The sequence below is a fragment of the Chanos chanos genome, chromosome 7 (assembly GCF_902362185.1).
Source record: "Chanos chanos chromosome 7, fChaCha1.1, whole genome shotgun sequence".
NCBI lineage: Eukaryota > Metazoa > Chordata > Actinopteri > Gonorynchiformes > Chanidae > Chanos > Chanos chanos.
Window position 1 is genome coordinate 5,413,241 of NC_044501.1, and position 15,508 is coordinate 5,428,748.

General features: G+C 37.4%; 1 protein-coding gene across 1 annotated transcript in view; it reads right to left on the reverse strand.

Annotated features, from left to right (window-relative positions):
- Positions 1–15,508, reverse strand: part of LOC115817222 (B-cell receptor CD22-like) — a 32,935-nt gene that overhangs the window by 7,008 nt on the left and 10,419 nt on the right. Inside the window, exons 4-7 of the mRNA XM_030780490.1 lie at positions 11,708–11,965; positions 10,166–10,423; positions 8,752–9,012; positions 8,393–8,656 (exon numbers count right to left, since the gene is read on the reverse strand). Coding sequence (XP_030636350.1) covers positions 8,393–8,656; positions 8,752–9,012; positions 10,166–10,423; positions 11,708–11,965 — 1,041 coding nt within the window. The remainder of the gene's footprint in view (positions 1–8,392; positions 8,657–8,751; positions 9,013–10,165; positions 10,424–11,707; positions 11,966–15,508) is intronic.

Below are 15,508 nucleotides of genomic sequence, written 5' to 3' on the forward strand. Positions count from 1 at the left end.
ACTTGCTTTCAAAAATAATTAAATATTCAAAAGTACATTTTCTTTTTAATGTCATTGCATTGTTGTATTGTTGCAACAATGCATTAACAGAGTCCAGTGACTCTGAAACAACCTACTAAATGCACTGACTTGCTTGTAGAACCTGCAGAATAAAAAGCTTGTGGAATATGCTACAAAGCCTATGGAAACACAGTTGAATCAAATGCTTCTTCTATAAAAGACAGTGTATAGCTTCAGTTAAACAGGCACTAGGTTAACTCAGATTGGCTTTAAAAGGATAAATACATCATAATGTTGTAGGCTAGATTAATTTTACTTCTACTACATAGCATTGTCTGAATTGTGAAACAGCTGGATGACCATCGTCACCGCTTGATTCCTGCCCCCCTCGTCTTATTGGGGCAGGGTCCTACGTGAATCCGCTGACCTTACAAATATTACTGTGTTTACCTGACAAGATTAAAACATATATTTCTGAAGGGATTTTTGTCAGTAACGTTAACTCGGCATTTTCGCTAGCTAACTATTAGTATGTGTCAGCAGTGGATTCACACAGGACCCGGTGTTATGCCCCAAATGGTTTTCAAGTCAACTGTTTTCCGTACGTGTTCACACACTGTGTTAACAGTAGAAGTTGTGGTCTGCCTCTGTCACCAGATTCGTCACACATTCACAAACATATAAATCGCAATTGTCAAGTCACATCTCATATCTACTGTGGCAAATGATTGTAAGTGTCAGGCGAACACAGCGCGCGAACGCATACAGGAAGCAATTAGCTTGGAAACCAGTTGATTTCAAAAATCTCAGACATGGAGTTAAGATATGGCCATGGCTGCTCTGGTGAGGAACCTTCATCTTTATCATTTTTATCTTCCATTGTAGTAGCCCTACAGAAAAACTGCCAAGTTCAGTTGTTAAAAAAAATGCAGCACGCACTTGACTGACAGCATTGGAGTAGTTTACTGCGATTGGTTTTTCCCGTGATGAACACAATATGGCCTATTGCATTTTAGAAAAGAAAGTTCGTCCGCTGACTTCAAAGCTATGCGTTAAAGTAACGAGTAACAAGAACCTTCATAGAAATGTAGTGGAGTGAAAAGTAAAATATTTGTGTTTCAAATGTAGTGGAGTAAAAGTCATAAGTTTCCCCAGAAAATAACACTCAAGTAAAGTACAGATACTCGAAAAATGGACTTAAGTACAGTACTCATGTGCTTCATTACTATCCACCCCTGGCTAACGCTAGCATACTAGCATATTAGCTAAAGTCGCTAATGTTCATTCGTGGATATATTGGTTACAAGAGCTTTGAGCAGAGATTATCTGGCACTGTCTCACTGTTAACATATTAGTAAAGGATCAGAACATTTCATATAACTGTGCCCAACTCATGTTACAGTTTAATCCAGTATAAATTTGTTTCGAATTCAGTATCTTAGTTATGTCCATTTTTCTTCTCTTGTATTATCATTGTATTTGTCTTTGTCAGAAACCACATCCATAAACAACAGTAAGCCAAAGGTGCATGTGGTTGGTGTATTGGAATTAATAAGGAGAAATTCCTAACTTCATCCCTGACTGGATGCTCTGTGGCGACACCAGGCTCCTCCGAATCTGCAACCTAGCTCGTCAGTCACGTTTTTAGAATTACCCACTTTACAAACTGGTCCTTCCAGGCGGATTCGGGGAATTACCACAGTAATGATTTTCTCCAGTCATGACAACAGCCAGCCTGAGAATGAGGCATTACCCATAATCCATCCCAGAAGAAAGGTTCATCCCCCAAATTAACTTGTGGTCTACGACCTTTCCAGTAACAGCAGAAGGGAGTGTGCTTCAACCACCAGACTACACACTCCTCAACATGAAGATAGTGATTCAGAGTGAGAAGACTCACCAGTCCCTAGGGAACCATTCCGCCAGCCACCAAGCTCTTGGACACTGATGGATTTATGGAGCCCTCATACAGAGGTAGAGCAAGAGAATGCAGCTCTACATATGGAAAATGAGAATCATCGCCACACCATCCTACGATTCGTGGAGGACAGGGACAACCTGTACAGGCCTAAGGATCAGAAAGAAATAGAGGAGCTGCGATGTAGCGCCTGTCAGCTAACTGAAGTAATGAAGGTGTTCAGAGACATGGAGCGTAAGATGGAACAAAGGTTAACTTCTCTCTTTACTTAACGTAACGCAGTCAAACAGCACTGAGCACATGTTTACAACACCTGTCTTAATGATCATAATAATGAAAGATGTTTGGTGCTCATTTAAAATATACTGTAATAATATTTATAATCCAATGTTTCATGTACCTAGAGATGCAAAATTGCAAAGAGTTGCAAAAATACCTGTAACTGAGAGTAGGACCCCAGGTAAACCAGTCCATTTCCGCCCTGTTTTGGCTGTTTCAGTTCTGAATAAATACATAACTGCATCTCTCTCTGTCACATCACTTCATTTCATGCTACAGTCTGACTGTTTATCTCCAAGGTCATGAAACCTGCCTTTATAATATGGGTCTACAGACAAACCAGGTTTAAAGTGCTTTTCCATCCAGAAAGCTTTTTTGACTATAGGGCCAATGGGATATTTGTAAGAGCAGGACATGGCTACTGATGAACCTCTCAGGGCACAGATAGTATCAGGATTATATGTGACACCCCAATCCTGACCATAAACACCTGAAACACACAGAACACAACATTACCAACATTCTATACCAATACATTTGTGGAGAGCCATGTATGTCTTCATAAATGCATTGGAAGGTTTTAGTATGTGTGAACTCATCAGTGAAATGGGGTATGGAGTTGCAGTTAATGATGACTGTAGTTAAACAGTGACTACTGTGAGTTTTCCGAGTGTAACTAAATATCAAGGCCACAGTTTGAGAGACAAAGATTCTGTCTAGTCCCAGACTAAAATGCATTTTAGATGGAGAATCTGTTTAGCCCCAGTCTAAAAACTCCAGCCCTGGATGTGCCACTGACTGTAGCATACACAGAAAAGCTGAAGCTGTGGTGAGAAACAACAAAAATAAAAGAGCCAATCAGAGCGCAGGAGAAGAGGAGGAAGTCCTTTTATGGACATGTATGTTCACGTTTAGGGCTCATAACACACTAAAGCCGGGGTTACAGTTTATCTCTACAAAGAGAAACTCTGAGGTACTCATAAACGAACTGAGGGTAACTGCAATTATTGCAGTTCACAGAGGGCAGTTAATTCAGTTTCATCATTAATGAACAAAATGGGAAGAAGACTTACCCTGAACCATACAAAGAAAGACCAGAGAAAGCAAAAGAGACATTTTGAATAACAACACCACAGCCACTTGTACTCAAATATGATACAAGTATTAGTTTTCCTAACGATGTAATCAATATACTATACAATATACAAAGAGCATTCCTTTGGCATGATTCCAGTTTGTTTCGTATTATCTAACATATATGATTAAACTGAAATATTTTCTTTGTTTTTTTTTATTTCCCTCTATCTTTTATTAGGAAGGCCACCTTTACAATGATATCGCTGTAATAAAACTACGCTTTTCTCAATAGAAACAGGTTTAGTGTTAAATTGCATAATTCAACTTTTTATTAATCTAACATTCAGTTTTAAATCACAAATTAAATTATGTTCTTTTAAACCATAATGACTCTTAAAAAGAAAAGTTAAAAGAAAACTTTTCTCTCTTACGATAGTGTTGCAGGTCTTGATTTCAATGACAAACTGAACAACAACAGACCGGGAGATTTAAAATATTCCATTTACACTTAGTGATTAGCTGTTTCTCTTAATCATTAATCATGGGTTGTGAACTATAACAAATGAATGCTTCGTACACTGTACTATTGAGATCTTATCCTTCTGTGCTAATAAATTTGATTTTACACTGCATCTCATCTTTCTCTCTCTCTCTCACACACACACACACTCTCCATAAAAGAGCATGCTCGCAGAATAAGCATTATATCTTTTTTTAGATTTGTCATTACATTAGACCAGTGACAATGTGGGCCAATTACTCAACAGTCTTATCTCCGGATAACCGCCTCAGTGAGAAAACATGACAATTTTCTAACTTTAACATTTGTCTGTTAGCATGGATGTGTTCTGTGATCATTAAAGGGGTTATTTAGAGTCAAATCCTCTCTCTTTCTTTTTCTCTTAATCTACACTTTTATTTCAGACATTTTTCCATTGTAGAAGTGTAATCACACTGACTATTCTCACAGATCAGTGAAAGTTTTGTCAAAATCAGCTCCACGTAACCATCTCTAACAGCTTGATTAGAGTTCATTACACTTAATTAGAGTTCATTACACTTCATTAGACTTCTTTAGAGTTCTTTAGACTTCATTAGACTTCCTCATCTGCTAGGACTCCACCGGTCCTGACTTCAGATTAGCAAAACCTGCTCTACCAGCAAGTAGATTAGTTTAATACGACACTTGTGGAATCCAGAACGAAAGGAAATGTCATATTAACCATGTTAAGGTCAAAGGTGGCAAAAGTAAAAGTACTTTTGCTAAAAAATTACTCTAACTAGAGTTAAAATATCCCTCCTGAAAACCACCTAAGTAAGAGTAAAATAGTCACTCACTTAAACTTTCCAAAAACGGTTGTTGGTTTAATTCAACTTAGAGTACTTTTTTGTAGCAAGAGCACTTCCACTTTTACTTTTGCCACCTCTGAATATTATTATAGACTGTTCCACACTCATTCCTACTGCTGGAGACATGACTCTGTATCTGACATATCCAGTCTGATCTCATTAAACAGGCTTCAGATATGGACATGTTATAACATGCTTATAGCATCATGTTGAACATAAGAAAATGTATTGTGTGAAAGTTGTAAACTTACTTTTACTGTGAAGCATTAATCTTAGGCATCAGAAAAGTTTGTAAAACAGCATTTTTTATAATAGTTCTTAATGAAATGCCATTAAAGACATCATGTTGAAAATGACATTGAGAAGCGACAGAGGTGAACTAGTGCCCTCTAAAGGATTCAACATAGAACTGCAACAGTTTCTCAAGCAAATTCAACTATTGATGTTTTGTTCATGGTGTATGTCCACATATGTCAGTGTTCAACTCAAGTTCCATGAGAACAGGTTGGAAATGTCACTACATATAGAGCTGTCAATCTACCAGATTTAGAGATACCACTTCAAAGCACCTAACCATTACAGGACTGAAGATAGTTCTAGTCTCTTTCCAGCTGCTGGTGACGATGTGCATGAAATGAAATTAAGCACCAGTTCTTGTTCTATGTCAGTTTTCTGAATCACAATCAATGCTCAGATTTACTGTAATCCTACATACAAAAAGATTTTTTTTAAATTAATTTGTGTTTTTTTTTTACTTGTTAAAGTGTAGGGTAGTACTGCTAAACTCAACTGTGTGAAAAATGAAAGGCCACACTGCTGTTTTCATGAATGAACAAGTGAAATCAGAGGAAATCCATGAACACATAAAACCCTCAGCATACTTGAGTTACACGAAGCCAAACAGGTTGACACTGGTGTCTAGTGAAGAGATATTGTCCCAGTAGTGCTGTGCTCATGCATGCCAAGAATTAGTAACCATAGTAACACAGGAATCATCCACATTGACAAATTGAATTGACATCTTTATTTAACACTAACAATGATCCACTTTCAGGTACAACAGGAAAATGTTTCAACATACGCAACATTAAAATCATATCAGTATTAAGAAATATGAAGTTGTGATAGAAACCTAAAACACGTTTAAAACCAATATCACTAAAGGACAGTCACAGAAAAGCATTAGAAAAAAGTTGATTATCAGGAATTTACATTCATTTCATTTCATGTTTCAAATGAGAGCTCAAAATGACAGATTTCAGTAAAAAAATGACACTGTACAGAAAGTAAAAGAAACATTTCTAATTATAAGTCAATTTACAGAAAGGCAATAGTTCAGTTAGTAATTTTACATTGGTCTCAGCATTGCGTTAGAAATGTTATAGTTAACATTTAAACAATGAATGCATCAGAAAAATGTTAAAATACGTAAATGTAAATGACAACTGTTGGAACAGGCTCAACCCAAAAGACAGCCCATAAACAGCATTGTGGAGTAAATAAAGAAACAAAACAAGGAAGAAACCTCAAAGCTACACTGTCATTGAATGGCATGTGCCTGTATTGTTTTCATGACATTGTCACCATGTCTACATGTTAGCATATATATCATCATCCCAAATGTTAGAGACACGGCGTGATGACTCAGTTTTTGAAAAAGAAACGTTGGCATACAGTTCACCATCCTGACTGGCTGAGTCATCCTGACTGGCTGAGTCATCCTGACTGGCTGAGTCATCCTGATTGGCTGGGTCATGTGATGTGGTGTCTTCACTCAAGCCCCTCAGTGGTACATCATTATACAGACAGTTCTGAAAGACACATTAGAAAAGTGAAGTGTTTTTGTTTTGTGTTGTTTTTAAGAGTTTTTATACAACATAAACCTAGATAATTACTCATTCTTGAGTATTTAGAAGATGACTTGAGAAGTCCTGTTAAAAAGAAATTCTGGGTAAAAAAAACATAAAACAGAAAAACAATCAAACAAAAACAAGTAAATCACTTCTCAGTGTTAGCTTTTTCAGTGCAGTTTTAACAAACGCGCTGTTACATCACAATACCCAACACAAAGTTCAGATTATCTTTTTACTTAACATCACAGGAGCAATCAAACAGCACTGAACACATGTTTCCACCTCCTGTCTTAATTTGTTACCAACGTTAACAGTGGTTTCCTGCATGACTTGGGTTTCACATCAGTTGATGAAGTGACAATAACTCAGCATACAGATCTAAAATGCTCTTTTTCCCATATATGTCCTCTTTTTTGGACCTAAAAAATGCATCCAGAAGGGATTTCTAAATGGCCAAAAATGTCCGGGATTTGCCTTTTGCTCTGCACTGTCACCATTCATTGTATGTGCATTTGCATTGCTTGGACCTTTTTCTTTAGGTCCCACCTTCTGGCATGCCACCAATGGACAGCCAATGGACAGTCATGTATACTATCATGCCATAAACATTGGTTAAACTGCATGTCATTCATTACCGTTAATACCGCAGCAATAGCCAAGAAATCTTAGGAAAGCCATACCACCACCAAAAGAAATAAGGTCATCTTGCCATTGTTCTTATACCAGCAGTTATTTGCCATATTAAAGACGGGGCAGCTATGTACTGCAGCAGCTAAATACAAATGCAATTTCATATTGTATACAATCAGGTATCACCTTTACATGCGCATTGACAGAGACCTTAAGCGACCTACACCTAAATGTCCAACAAGTTAGGAGGGAATGCATCATTCACACACACAGACCACTACAATGATGGTACACAAACTGTCACATGAACTGAACATCACAACACAAAGACTACATGATCAACAATACACATACACTTTGACTAGACACAAAAAGGGAAACATGAACCAACAATAGTGAACTGGGGCTAATTTACAGTTCATCGCCCCAATGTGTGCTGGGACACTCCACCCACCTGTCCCCTAACATGCCACAGTATTAAAGCTCAGTAATATTGTTGCATGGTTTTGTACGCACTTGTCAACTATGTAAGTAGTGAACCTCCGAATAGAGAGCCCTATGGCATTCTCCTAGCAAAGCGAAGCCATAGGACTCTTCTATTAGGATTTTTACCACTTGCCCTGAGTTAACTAACTCAGTAAACCCGCTTTCTGGAATACACTCCAAGTAACATCCTGAGAGATTCAGCAATAGATAAAACAACAACTAAAACAACAACCATGACATCATCATCATCATCATCATCATCAACAACAACAACAACAGCAGCAACAACAACAGCAACAACAACAACAAAAACTATAATAACAATAATAATAACAATAATAATAATAATAATAATTATTATTATTATTATTATTATTATTATTGCTATTATTATTATTATTATTATGAACAAGAACAATACTTGCCTCTTTTGAACTTTGTGCTGCAGGATTGCTCCCCCTTTTCCTCTTTCTGTTGAAACACAAATGAATGAAGATATGATGAGGAAATAATACTTTTTGCCTGCAATATGTTTGTTCTTTTTTCAATTCCACAGGCATACTCAGAGGTAGACCTGTTAGAGCATTAATCACTGAGATTTTGAATGTAAAATTCCCACATGCTGACTGACCTCATCCACATTAAACCAATGAGAAGTAGAGTTCCTCCACACACTGTGATCCCACTAACTGTATAAATGACAGTGTTGTAGTCTCCTGAGAAAACAAAGTCAAATCACTTCATCATAACTCTAGTTAAGACAGATTTCATAGGACAACATCTATGACAGTTTCTATACCTTTCATGGTGATTGGTACAGCAGTGGTTTTCTGAGAGCCATGCTTATTCTGGGCCTCACAGTAGTACAGTCCACTGTTACTGGACTGAATGTTGTTGATGATGTAACTCTGTCCATATCCTACAGGTGAAGTTACATTCTCTTTATACCAGGTGTAGTTTATCTGTGGTGGATTAGCATCACTGCTGCAGGTCAGAGTCACTGAGCTGCCCTCCACTATTTCACCAGAGGCATTGACTGACACTGTGGTATTTCTTGGAGGATCTGAAAACAGAAAAAACATCCTATTCAAAACACAGTCACTATTGAGGTCATAATGAAACTACAAACATAGAAGAGTCACATCATATCTTACTTACATAAAACATTCAGAGATACAGTATTTGAATACTGATGTCCATGTTGATTACTGGACTTGCAGTGATATTCTCCACTGTCCTCAGAGCTGATCTTGTTGATCCTGTAGGTTTCTTCTTTTCCTATAGTGACACTTCCATTCTTCTTATACCAGATGTAGGTGGCTGGTGGATTAGCATCACTGCTGCAGGTCAAAGTCACTGAACTGCCCTCCACTATTTCACCAGTGGAACTGACTGACACTGTGGTCTTCTTTGGAGCATCTGAATGAGACAGTCGATTAAAACTCACACAGACATATGTCTGTGTGAGTTTTAACAACATCTACTGAGATGTTGTTTTTGAAAATCTTCACAAATAATGTACTACACAAATACAAATACCATATCATAAATATCAGAAAATATTCCATAAAGTCTTACATGGTACTTTTGTGAACTACTGAAAACAGCATCATTTATATGAGCTGAGGTATAACTCTATTGACCCTTTGTTGTAAAATTGCCTTTTTGTGATTTTTCACCACAGACTGTGGCTGTGTCATGGAGAAACCCACAGATAAAAAGATGAAAATAAATAAACAAATAAGTAAATAAGTAAATAGAAAACTGAGACAGCAACATTGAAGTCCATCGTCCCCATTCACCAAACCTTACGCCTCACTCGACTTACCACAAGAAAAGGAAACAAACAATGTTCAACACATGTTCCCAGTGTTCTGTGCTCTGCCATAATTAGTTAACAACACTTATGTCAATTCTCCTACACTATTTTTGAAACTCACATAAAATGTACTGCTTTATATCAGTTAGCCTCTTGCTGTACTGATCCAATTCCTCTAGAGGGCACTCTAACATGGCAGCTGACACACTGATATTTGCTATAGAGGAAGCAAACAGTTTTGAGCTCCATGTTGTGCAAAGCCAGACAAGTGACCACAATCAAAACTGAACAAAGGCGCTAAACTGGACTGAGCTCAAAACATTAACTCTGAACGGTTCTGAACTGAAAGCACCTGAACTAGACTGAACCTAAAAAGATCAAAGTGGGTAAGCACTGACTTACTGATTATACGTTTTTAATCGAATGTATCAGTTAAATTTTCATATTTTCAATTCTGTTTAAAAGCTTAAGTGTGACTCATTTACTCGCCAAACCAAATCAGAATAGCATCGTACTGTAACAGTACTCAGGTAACACCCTGAGAGATTCAGCCATAAATAAAACAACAGCCAAAACAACTGCCCTTCACTATTTCATCAGAGGGACTGACTGACACTGTGGTCTTCTTTGGAGGATCTAAATGAGAGAAACATTACAACAAGGAAAAAGCTGAAGAAACCCAAATGTTCACTAACACAACAATGTCTTGAAAGATTAAGCAGTTTTAATATCTGTAAGAACAAAGACACTCACGGTGAACATTTAGAAACACAGTAGCGAAATGCTCTCCATGTTGATTACTGGATTTGCACTGATATTCTCCACTGTCCTCAGAGCTGATCTTGTTGATCCTGTAGGTTTCTTCTTTTCCTATAGTGACACTTCCATTCTTCTTATACCAGATGTAGGTGGCTGGTGGATTAGCATCACTGCTGCAGGTCAAAGTCACTGAACTGCCCTCCACTATTTCACCAGAGGGACTGACTGACACTGTGGTCTTCTCTGTAGCATCTGAAATAGACAGTCGATTAAAACTCACACAGACATATGTAACATCTAGTGAGACAGTGTTTTTGAAAATCTTCACAAATAATGTACTACACAAATACAAATACAATATAAAATTTCTATCAGAAAATATTCCATAAAGTCTTACATGGTACTATGGTACTTTTGTGAACTACTAAGATCAGCATCATTTATATGAGCTGAGGTATAACTCTGTTGACCCTTTGTTGTAAAATTGCCTTTTTGTGATTTTTCACCACAGACTGTGGCTGTGTCATGGAGAAACCCACAGATAAAAAGATGAAAATAAATAAACAAATAAATAAATAAGTAAATAGAAAACTGAGACAGCAACATTGAAGTCCATCGTCCCCATTCACCAAACCTTACGCTTCACTCGGCTTACCACAAGAAAAGGAAACAAACAATGTTCAACACATGTTCCCAGTGTTCTATGTTCTACCATAATTAGTTAACAACACTTATGAAAATTCTCCTACACTATTTTTGAAACTCACATAAAATGTACTGCTTTATATCAGTTATCCACTTGCTGTACTGAGCCAATTCCTCTAGAGGGCACTCTAACATGGCAGCTGACACACTGATATTTGCTACAGAGGAAGCAAACAGCTGCGATGGACTAGCGACCTGTCCAGGATGTTTCCCCGCCTTTCGCCCTATGAGCGCTGGGATAGGCTCCAGCACCCCCCGCGACCCTAATCAGGATAAGCGGCTTAGATAATGAGTGAGTGAGTGAGAAGCAAACATTTTTGAGCTCCACGTTGTGCAAAGCCAGACAAGTGACCACAATCAAAACTGAACAAAGGCGCTAAACTGGACTGAGCTCAAAACATTAACTCTGAACGGTTCTGAACTGAAAGCACCTGAACTAGACTGAACCTAAAAAGATCAAGGTGGGTAAGCACTGACTTACTGATTATACTTTTTTATCAAATGTATCAGTTAAATTTCCCTATTTTCATTTCTGTTGAAAAGCTTAAGTGTGACTCATTTACTCGCCAAACCAAATCAGAATAGCATCGTACTGTAACAGTACTCAGGTAACACCCTGAGAGATTCAGCCATAAATAAAACAACAACCAAAACAACTGCCCTTCACTATTTCATCAGAGGGACTGACTGACACTGTGGTCTTCTTTGGAGGATCTAAATGAGAGAAACATTACAACAAGGAAAAAGCTGAAGAAACCCAAATGTTCACTAACACAACAGTGTCTTGAAAGATTAAGCAGTTTTAATATCGGTAAGAACAAAGACACTCACAGTGAACATTTAGAAACACAGTAGCGAAATGCTCTCCATGTTGATTACTGGATTTGCACTGATATTCTCCACTGTCCTCAGAGCTGATCTTGTTGATCCTGTAGGTTTCTTCTTTTCCTATAGTGACACTTCCATTCTTCTTATACCAGATGTAGGTGGCTGGTGGATTAGCATCACTGCTGCAGATCAGAGTCACTGAACTGCCCTCCACTATTTCACGAGGGGGACTAACTGACACTGTGGTCTTCTTTGGACGATCTAAATAAAATGAAAAAAAAAAGGGTTCAGCAAAATAATACATGTTGCACTGCTAGAACATGTATGTAATTTTATACTACATGAACATACACAAATTCTTAATAAAAATCTTTGATATTATTCTTTTTCACTCACATGTGACAGTGAGATTGACAGCAGGAGAGGGAAGATTCTCCTGACCTTGTACAGCACACATATAACTGCCTCTATCCTCAGAGCTGACTGACTGGAAAGAGAGTTCATTGTTCTTCATGTTTTTCCTTGTTAAAACATGTCCATTTTTATACCAGATGAAGGTTGGTGTGTTACTCAGAGAACAGGTAGTTCTACATGTCAGAGTGACTGTATCACCCTCCATCACTTTCTCTGGAGTCTCCACCTGTAGGTCTGAAAACAGGAGAGAACAGAGAAGATCTCAGATTCAGTCAAACCATCCAATGCATAATGAGTTATCTGTCAGTTTGGTCTCTTAGTACACTCAGTATGAACACAACTGATAGGCTTTTTATACAGTTCACAGATAGAACAGGGGATTCTGTGTGAAAACGTACCTGTAACTGACAGTCTAACTCCAGGTTGACCAAGCCACCTGTCCTGATCTGTAATAAATCTGAATCGATACATCTTTGAATCTGTCTGAGTCACATGAATCAGTTTCATGGTACAGTCTGACTGTTTATCTCCAAGGTAATGAACCCTGCCTTTATAACCTGAGTCTTCAGACAAATTAGGCGGGTCAGAACCATCACCTTTTGTCCAGAAAGTTCTTTTAACTGTATTATCATTGGGATATGTGTAGGAGCAGAACATGGTTACTGATGAACCCTTCAGGGCACAGATACTAACATGATTATATGTGACACCCCAGTTCTGACCATAAACACCTGAAAGACATAACACACATCATTAGGATATTTTTTACATAACAAAAGCGTCAGTACATTGAACACACATCATCATCATCATCATCATCATCATCATCATCATCAAATATGATGCATAATGATATATTAGAACAGGGTCATTTGTGTCTAAATAAATGGGGTGTGAGCAAAGTGTCTGGATAAGTGAATTCAAATAAACGGTTGAGTAAGGTTTTGATATTAAGGTTAATGAAAACTTTGTTGGAGCTGTAACATGTGGGTTTGTCTAAAGATCTCTGAGTCATATTGTGTGTAGGTCACTGAGCTGAGAACCTGAGAGCCAATCAGGAGGTGGAAGAAAAAGAAGAAAACTTTTTTTTTTTTTTTCTAGATGTGTTAATTGTATGGTCATTGTACACAGAACTCTTAAGCACAGTTACATAGTCTCTCTGATCCATTTCACATACATTCATCTCATACAGTAAGATTTACTGTGAAAAACAAGTCACAGAACATAGTACACAGAGACCAATGGGACAATTACACTCTAGTGTTGATGCATTCATTTTCTGCAGTCAGACTTTTTGCTCTGCTGGGGAAGTCACTGGTTAGAGTTACAGTGTCTCACTGTTCTGTTTAGTCCAGCCTAATGAACTAAAGTTAAACATAGTACCCAGAGAACAATAGGACAATTACACTTTAGTCTTGGAACATTTCAAATGCATTCATTTTCTGCAGACAGACTTTCTTTTTTGTTCCATTTCATTTTTAAAGAATATGGAGAGATAAGAGACTCACCCTGAAGCAATAAGCAGAAAGACCAGAGAAGGAGGAAGAGACATTTCAAATGATGGCACCACAATAACTTCTGTAATAGTATTGTTTTTGTTATTTACTCACTCATAACATTAGAGAAAGCAAAAACACTTTTAGACACCACTATCACTGGCTTCAATTTTATCGAAAACATACATTTGAAATATAGTTCATTATGTTAAAAGGTTTTACAAATCACTTACTCCAACTACAGGTATGATCAAGTCAAAGAAATGAGTCAATTCATTTCTCACATTATTCATTATTCAGCAAAAGAGGGTTTAATATTATATTCCATTTGAAATGTAGTTTTTTAAAACTGCCATCGCTCTTTAAGAAAGAAAAGCTATTGTCTTGTGTCTCTTACCATGGTGTTGCTGGTCTCAGTACCATCGTCTGACTGCCACACTGAAGTTGTCACACATATAAATATAGTCTACCCAACAATCTGTCTTTAGAGAGTGTGGTTAACACGTTTTACTATACACTTCTTCCTAACCTCTTTTGCTTGTGTTAAACATCTCGCTCTCTCTGAAACAAGTCGTCTAAAATCAGCCGTTAACTGGACAAAACCCCCCTCTCTCTCTGATAAATCTTTCTTTTGTCTTTGTGATCAGAATTCCTTTAGTTTCTCTTTGCCTTTACAATGATGGTTTATTTAATATTCACCATTTGGATTTAAACAACTAGAAGACTGTACTGTCCAAGCAAAGTATTATACGAACTATTACTGTTATAACGTTTCTCTCACACATGAATCAAATATCTTTATGATAATATAAGAATGCCTTACAAATTTTCATATGAAAGGGTTAATGAATAACATACACCAAAAGGCTTGGTCATAATTCACAGTATGACAAAGGGGAGCTGAAACTCCACCCCTTTCTCTTAGAGAGGAGGGCATTTCACTTTTTTTGTTTTTTTTTTTAACATGATTGCTGCTGTGACCACTGAACAACTTCACTTCCTGTAAAGAACTGAAAACAGAAAGGCAAGATGAAAAAATAAATCATAAGGATGAAAGCTTCTCTCTTATGCTGATCATTTTAAATAAACAAACAAAAACTGCAAATATAGTCTGAGAGTGCACATTTCTTTGAACATTTTAGTTCAGATCATGAATAAATTCCTCTGTTTCTTTAAGGATTTTGGCAGAACATGGCAGAACGGTATTTTGGACTCGATAAGGCTCATGAAAACATTACAGACTGTTTGATAATTACATAACAAAGAGTATTTTAACTCAGGTTTGTACTAGTGTCTCTTTCTCTCTCTCTGTCTCTCTCCACACTCAGAATAACATCTTCAGTGTTTGTGGTTTTAAATGATGTTGAACTTTGTTCACTTTGTTTGTCCTTCTCAGTCTGAAGGTGACAGCCACACAGAAAAATATAACTTAATACATCCACTGAAGACACGCAATCACACGTATACACGCTCACACCTACACACGTGTAATTTCCATTTCATACACAGCATCTATTGTGTGTGTGTGTGTGTGTGTGTTACCCAGCATAACGACTCCAGCACTACCAACCACTCAACATCTGATAAGACAAGAAGGTCTTAACACAGGTCTATGTGAAATAAAAACTTCTGGCATGAAGATTGCAAGGTAATTAAAGGCCCCAATTTCAAAAGCTATATCTGAGCATCTGATAATAGAGCCAATAAATCTGTCTTCTGAAATGTTTATGAAGAGAGAGAGAAAGGAAGATAGAGAGAGAGAAAGAGATAGAGAGAGAGAGAGAGAGAGAGAGAGAGAGAGAGAGAGAGCGACCCAGACAGAGACAGAGAGAGGGAGGGAGGGAGGGAGAAACAGAGAGAAACAGAGAGACACAAAATATGAAAAGGCTTTCCT